Source organism: Onychomys torridus, chromosome 19, assembly GCF_903995425.1.
Source record: "Onychomys torridus chromosome 19, mOncTor1.1, whole genome shotgun sequence".
NCBI classification, from domain to species: domain Eukaryota; kingdom Metazoa; phylum Chordata; class Mammalia; order Rodentia; family Cricetidae; genus Onychomys; species Onychomys torridus.
In genome coordinates, this window is record NC_050461.1 from 16,645,933 (window position 1) to 16,653,750 (window position 7,818).

A 7,818-nucleotide genomic window follows, 5' to 3' on the forward strand; every position below is an offset into this window, starting at 1 on the left:
TTATTTTCATTAGTTTTTAGGCTAACATAAAAAAAATGGGTTTCATTATGGTATTTTCACATATGTGTTTTATTTATACACAGCTATTAAAGCATGACAGAGTTCAGCAGATCTGCGGTTAGGGATTTTGTTAATGTATAGTAAGTCAGGTAACTTAGCTTTTCAGATGCACATTTTCCTCATCAGAAAACTGAGATAGTTGAGCTATTTAGCACTATGGTTCCTATGTGCCCAGGTTCCCTGAGTGCTGGCTGTTATCATTACTGTTATTCTAACCTCATAGAATCATTTGGTGCAACATTCTTTTGTGTCTTTATGCGAAATGTAGACTTATGCTTTTGTTAGAGTTCTCTCGGAAGAGACTCTAAATAAAAATATTATATACAAATAAAAGAAAATGCAAGATCTAGTAAATCATTAACTAACTTCTGCACAGTAATTTTACAAAAGCAATTCTCATGGGATAAAATATGGTTTACTTGTTAGACACAAAAATAAAAATTACAATCAATAGGTACACATATTCTACTGATATCATTCAATATTAATTTTCTTCTATGAATCAGCAGTCCTATGAGGGGCTGTATCAATATTTATCTCAGTCTGATGGTTTTTGTTTTCCACAGATCTGCAATAAACACTAACAACATTACATTTTTAGTAAACACTTCCACAAGTGAGAAAATATTTTTCATTTTAAAAGTCAATTGATTCATATTTATAAAGTATAACTGATTAATCCAGATGGAAGGAACTAGAATGAGTAGAGCGAGGGGAAACCATAATCAGGATATATTATGTGAGGAAAAAAAATCTATTTTCAATAAAAGGAAAAAGTATATATAACTTATTAAACTAATAATCAGAAATTATTCACATGTTGGGCATTTCTAACATCTTTTCAGCAATAAAGTTAGGGACAAGATGTATTCTGTTACTTTTTCACAGTTATAAGGGAGACCTTTGCCAAAACCATTCTCCCAATGCACTAAGCTGGATGTCAAGAGTCATGGCTGAAACTCCCAATAGGTGTTCTTCAGACACTTCTATGTACATACCCTGGACATTTGCTTCCTTCTGGATCACATTCCACCATGTGGCCCTTGGCCTTGTTATGCTGTGAAAGCGACACAAACCTGAGGTCATTGTTAAATCTCCCTGCTATGCCCTTTTCTAGGCATTCTATGGGTATATTCCTGAGCTCACGTACCTTCTTCACAGCCCAGGGTGAACGCTCATTGCTTGTGAGGCTGATGTTTTTAGTCTCAACTCCATCAGTCCTTCCATCCCTTCTAGAGGGATCGATCTTAAGTACAAATCAGGCCTCTACTTACGATCCTTCACTGGTTCCCCTTTGACCTTAGAACAAAGTCCACACTTGTGCGTAAGCTTTATCATAACTTTTCCAACTTGGGGCTAATATTGATTGATGTAATGTATGTGGTTTGGAGGAATTTGTCGACAATCCGGTTTACAGGAGTTTTAGACAGCAAAGGGAACCACTCTGCTGTTTTGGATTTGCACTGTGTTTTGAAGACCAGCTTAGGAAGTGTTGGCATGGGAAAGACAAATGGTCAATAGAGCCAGAAACACTTATAAAAATCAAGTAGCTACAATAGCTATATGATATTTCAAGACACTGGCATCTGATACAAACTACATTGAAAAGAGAACATTATTAAATGGAAGTTTTAAGCTCAATTCAGAGTATTTCTAATGTGAGGCAAAGTGATATTGAGAAGTGAGGTCAGCCCCTGACATAAAGTCCAACACTAGACACATAAAGGCCCGAACTGAGACTGAAGCCGAGGTGAGAAAGCTAATAGCATGAGAATTCAATAAGCTCAATAAAGTTTATTCTTCTTCCTTATGCTTCTCTTGATCCTCGAGGATCCTTGTTTATTTAACCTTCTAGACAGACGACATTGCCTTCTTTAAATCTGTCCTGAAACCCCAGCACCTCCCCCATATACTCCCTCTACAATCCCATGACAGGTATACACACTCAACAAATGCTTGTATCTTTCCTCAGGAGACAGATGTTACAGTGTGCACTGGAATATTATTCCTGCTAGCAAGATATTGGCAATTTTTCAATTGAGACCAATAAATAAATGTGTTGTGGAATGTTTGTTTAACTATGCAAAGAAGTGTTGCATTTGTTTAATTATGCAAGGATGTGTTGCTGTTTTACTTTTCTTGCCTAAGGTACCTGATTGGTCTAATAAAAAAGCTGAACAGACAATAGTGAGGGAGGAGGGATAGGCGGGACTTATAGACATGGAGAGTAAGTAAAAGGAGGAATTTAGGCTTAGGGAAGAAAAGAAAAAAATATGCCAGAGAGACAAGGGGCCAGCCAGCCAGACATGGAGGAAGCAGGAAAGTAGTACGTACTGAACAAAAGAAAGGTAAAAAGTCCCAGGGCAAAACATAGATGAATAGAAACAGGTTAAATTAAGTTAAAGGATCTAGTGGGACAAGCCTAAGCTACGGCCGAGCATTTATAATTCATAATAAGTCTCTGTGTTTTTATTTGGGTGCTGGCTGGTGGCTCAAAAAAAAATGTCAGCTACATACATGGAGTTTTAAAAGAACAAATATGTATGCAATGCAATACTATAATTTAAAAAAAGTAATGAAATCTAAACACAGAAATAAAATTAAGTTGAAAATGTTGACAAAATATAGCTCAAAGAATACATTTTAGTAGCTATATATGTTTCAAAACCATAGAAATTATTATTTATAAATGAACATGTTATAAAAGTACAAACATGAAATTGGGTAGTATGTAAGTAAACATAGTCATGTACACACAGAGACATACATGTAAACATACATATATATGTGGGTTATCTTCAGGATAATGATTACTTCTGAGAGGGGAAGAGAAGCTTGGAAAGATCGCTCTGTAGTTAAGAGTACACACCAAGCACTGTTCCTGCAGAGGGCTGAAATTTGGTTCCTAGCCCCTATGTTGGGTGGTTCACAACCCCCTGTAACTCCAGCTCCAGGGAAATCAGGCACTTCTGGGACCTGTATTCATATTCATACGCACAAAACTAAAAGTAACACAAATAAATATTTTAAAAAAAGAAAAGAAAAGAGAGGAGAAGAATGAGAGCAGGTCATGGGCTTAGTTTTGTATCTAAAACACCTTGGTTCTAAAAAAGTGTAACAAATTCGACCGACTGTATTTGTTAAAGTTTGACGTTAAACACCCTGATGTTTGATGTGATAGTACACACCCTTTCCAATAAGTTAAAATGTTCCATGCTATGTTTTGCACGAATAACTTTATTATTAACTGCTGATGAAAATTAGAGCATATCTGGGCTCCCCTCACAAGGCAGGCTCAATCTTCGAGATGCCTTCTCTTCGGCTAAGCTGCCTTTACAGTCAGTTGTTACTCTGGCTGTATCATCTTGACTCCATGTCATCTTGACTCCAAACCTGGTCTTCTGTTCTTGGTCCGATCCTCAGATTTTAGAAGCAGCTTCAACCCGAGGAGAGGCGGTTTTCCACAGTTCAGTTCTCTGAAAACGTCCATCTATCCTTTGAAAACTCACAGGCCAGGTGTGAAGCAGCCACATGCTGGAATTGCTGGCTGACTGGAAAGCAGAGGAAAGCTCAAACTGGCCCTCGGAAGGGTAGCCTCGTGCGTGGTGCATATATGCAGTTTAGAAGAGGGCAATGTGAAGGAAGCTGAGGTCTGGTCACCAAAATCAGCACCATAAAAACAACTAATAGCGACCGCTAGAATTCAGATCGCCAGATGTTCTAAAGAGATGGTGCGACAGTCTTCAATTTTCACTCCGAATACCACCTTACAAAAGAACGATTTTAAAAAAATAAAATAAATAAAATAAAACAGCATTGAGGGAAACAAAATTTACGAAGGACATCTAAACCGTCGAATGACCTCCCGTTTGTTCCTGGTAGACTTCAATCATGTCTTCCTCCTCCAACCCCAGCTCTTCAGGAGTGTGGTTATCAGCGATCCTCTGGCCTTCGAAGAGAAACTTCAGCGAGTTCGATGGGACGCCCTGTCTTCGACAGTAGGATTCCTTGAGTTTCCTGAGGTGCGTGGTCGTTTTCACCTTGAAGTGTATCTCGTTTCCATCCTGTGCAATGACTTTGACTTCAATAACTTTCCCTTCCTTCTGGTCCTCTACGATCACACTTGAAGGCTTTGCCTCCTGGTGAGACATGGAGACCGATGGGTTCCCCAGAAGAGTCTCCGTAGCAACCGCCTGCGAATCCGACTCTTCACAACAGCCCACGCCGTGGCTGGAGGACTTCCTGTACATCTTGTGTCACTTCCGGGTTCCAATTGGTTAGCATCCATAACCATTGTGAGGGAGGGGTGGTGCTAGCAGATAGGCAGGCTGGAGCAGTCCCACGTTTCAATCCACAAGGAAGAGGCAGCGAGCACTCTATTTCATATGCAGGCGGCGGTGGCGCACGCCTTTGATCCCAGAACTCGGGAGGCAGAGGCAGGTGGATCTCTGAGTTCGAGGCCAGCCTGGGCTACCAAGTGAGTTCCAGGAAAGGCACAAAGCTACACAGAGAAACCCTGTCTCGAAAAACAAAAAAACAAACAAACAAAAAACCCTTTAAAATGTGTAGTCCAGGCTGGCCTCAAACTAGTGATCCTCCTGCCTCCACCTCCTTCAGCAAATCCTACCGGACTGATGAGGGGTCCCTGGCACTGGGACCTGGATTTATCCCTAGTACATGGATTGGCTTTTTGGAGCCCATTTCTTATGGAGGGATGCCTTGCTCAGCCTGGATATAGGGGAGAGGGGCTTGGTCCTGCCTCAACTTGATGTGGCAGAGTTTGTTGACTCCCACGGGAGGCCTTACCCTCTCTGAGGAGTAAATGGGGAAGTTGAAGGTGGGGTGAGCGAAAGGAGAGGATGGAGGGGGAACTGTGATTGGTATGTAAAATGGAAAAAAAAAAACTTTTAAAATAAAAATAGTTTTAAAGAGTTACCTTTAAAAGAGGAGAGCTTCCTCAATTTTAAAAATAAAACTACACCCATATGAATTGGTTGGACAATGTAGCAGTGAATGGAACAGAATGAGAGCTATTAAGAGTTAAAAAGAAATGAAATCCCACTAACAATGTTTGCCTCTTTAGAGAGATCAGTTAGGCAGTAATAAATATGTTCTCAGCAAAGATGGAGAATGTTTTTCCTAATTACAGTAGTAAAGATGCTTAGGAATTAAAAAAGAAAGGAAGTCCCACATACAATCATTCATAAATAAAGCCTACATGTATAATTTTATACATACACAAATGTTCACGTGGATACATGATTTTAACTCATCTCTGTACCTACTGGTATATACTTACTGCTTGTGAACCTTTCTGTATTATATAGTTGATTTTGACAGAAAATTGTTGGGAGCTGTATAGTCTTTTCATTTGAGTATAACTATCAATTCCCAACTATTGTATCTCCCCACCACATATACCCCTTCAAAAGTGCATACGCTATAGGTCAATGTCAACTGTCCTAGTATACATTTACTGTCAACTTGAAAGAGCCTAGAATCCCCTGAAAATGGAGTCTTACTCAGATAATTACCAGGTTGGTCTGTGGGTGTGCCTGTGAGAGTTTGTCTTGATTGATATAGGTGGGCACAGCCCTCTGTGAGTGGCACCATCCATAGAAGGTCCTGGGTTATCAAGACAACTATCTAATTACAAGCTTGTGTGTCAGAGAATAAGTAAAAAAATCACCATTCCTCTGTTTTCTTCTACAAGCTCTTGCCGGAGCTCCTCCTTGAACGGAATCATAAACTAAATAACCCCCTTTCTCACCCACATTGCTTCTGGTCTCAATGTTCACCATCACAACAGAATACTGGGGGGTCCCCTTCAGTTACACCTCATTATTTTGAGACAGGTTTGGCTAGACTGTCTGGACAGCAAACTACAAAAAGCAGACTGTCATGGCTTCCCCAGCACTGGTATTATCTCAGTGCTGGAGATCTGAACTCAGGTCCCCATGCTGGCTTGGCAGGAACTTCACCAACTGAGCCATTTCCCAGCTCTCCAACTTCGTTATTTTTAAAAGTGGCTTTAAGTCTTTATGAAGAATAATTTCTTAGCTTACTGGAAATGATAAATAATAATGCCATCTTAGTTTTCATTGAATTTTAATATGTAAATTCAAGTATAAAATATTCATGATCACGAAGAGTTGTCTAGATGGTGGATGAAACCTCTTGGATAGTTTCAGCCTCAGATGTGTCCGTGCCTAATGTCTGTATTATCATAGTTGGCTGTTAGTCTTTCCAGTGAATGGCCTTTTGCAGGTATGCATATGATTTTGCCTGCCCTACTTTGGAATTAGAGGAATGGAGCTCAGCATTAAAAATAGTTAAAGCAAAGTTCTTAAGATATGACTAATATATTTCATTATTCTTACAGAATTTTTCTAAAATATTAACAAGACACATTAATAATTTTCACAACAATAATATTTAATATATTGGTTTATACTCATGCCTAGCATTTAGAATATCTTAAAAGTAGGTTATTGTTAATAGCTTTGTTGGTCTGAATCCCCCTAAAAGACCTTCAAAACAAAAACATTTCTCTGTGTTCAAATGAACTATATCTTTAGTGACATGGAGATCTATGGAGGGACTGTAATAGAGTAGATGAGAGATAATAAACACCACACATAATGAGAGAAAATAGCAATAAACATCCATGCTATTGAAATCTAGGCATGATAGAGGTCACAACTTGACCCATTATCAATGGCAATGTCACAGTTCATACTTTCAAGTTCAGTGAGTATTGATGAGGTTATAAACATATGGATGGCTTCCTCCCTTGAAATTATTCCTCCATGCAAACAAACCTCTCAATAGCCTAGCAACTTGTCTGCTTGCAATGTTGGGTGGCTCTCTCACATTCCCTTAGACAAGAGAAACTATCCAGACACATCTTCCACATGGACCTTCCTGAGGAATCAAATCCAATTTCCTGTCAAAGGTCAGAGCAAGTATTATTTATCAAAGACTTTTCCAAGTCATTCAAAGATAAATCTTTTGCTTGAACTATTTTTGCTAGAGACAATTTTGTCTGCTATAGCAGAAGCAAATTCTAGGTCCGAGACTTAGGTGTAAAATGAAAGTTATATTTGGTTACTACAATTTCTTAATCAGTGGCAAATGTAGTGTAGGCACGATACAGTTAAGGCCTCAACACTTGCAATGTGATAAGTTTTTTTTTTTTTTAAAGGAGAATACTAGCCAGGTGTGATGATGTACATCTGAAATACCATCAGTTGAGGCTGAGACTAAAGGATTGAGGGTAACCTGGGCTACATAGCAAGTTTGAGGTCATCATGGTATATAGAGAAACTAAAATGCTAAAAATAAGGAATAAACAGAAAGCACAGAGAATATTTAATTGATGGAGCATTAGAGAGGGTGGTGGCAAGAGATGGGAGGCAATAAAACCTGATCAGGAGATTGCGCTTGTGCTACTAACTGACCAAGAGCTACAGAAGGAAGTGAAATGCTCCTGGGGTGATATCTGATGAAGAGCAGAAAGAGGAATAACCATTTTAAATAGATGGACCTTGCGGTGCCTTAGGAGCATGCCCTAACCAACTTACTTTCATTCTTAGAACTCTTGGGAACTGTAATTGTTGGATTATACACATGTGGTCATGAAGGTGTTTTTTAAATTATGAGCAGTTTCAGCAGCACCATGACATCCTCTGCATAAGCTGCTCACCATGCTTTCGTGTACCTCATCAAGACTTGCAACATGTGTCTGTAGATAAACCT

The 7,818-nt window shown here is 39.1% G+C and overlaps 1 protein-coding gene across 2 annotated transcripts; it reads right to left on the reverse strand.

Annotated features, from left to right (window-relative positions):
• Nucleotides 1-3,905: 3,905 nt before the first annotated feature.
• On the reverse strand, nucleotides 3,906-4,211 carry LOC118570215 (small ubiquitin-related modifier 1-like). Of its 2 annotated transcripts, XM_036168559.1 has the most exons (2): nucleotides 4,044-4,211; nucleotides 3,906-3,974 (listed from the first exon to the last, which is right to left on the reverse strand). In XM_036168559.1, exons 1-2 carry the CDS (start codon nucleotides 4,209-4,211, stop codon nucleotides 3,906-3,908), a joined length of 237 nt encoding a protein of 78 aa, XP_036024452.1. The 2 variants fall into 2 exon arrangements, with proteins under 2 accessions (XP_036024452.1, XP_036024451.1); XM_036168558.1 differs by having other exon boundaries at nucleotides 3,906-4,211.
• Nucleotides 4,212-7,818: the final 3,607 nt, after the last annotated feature.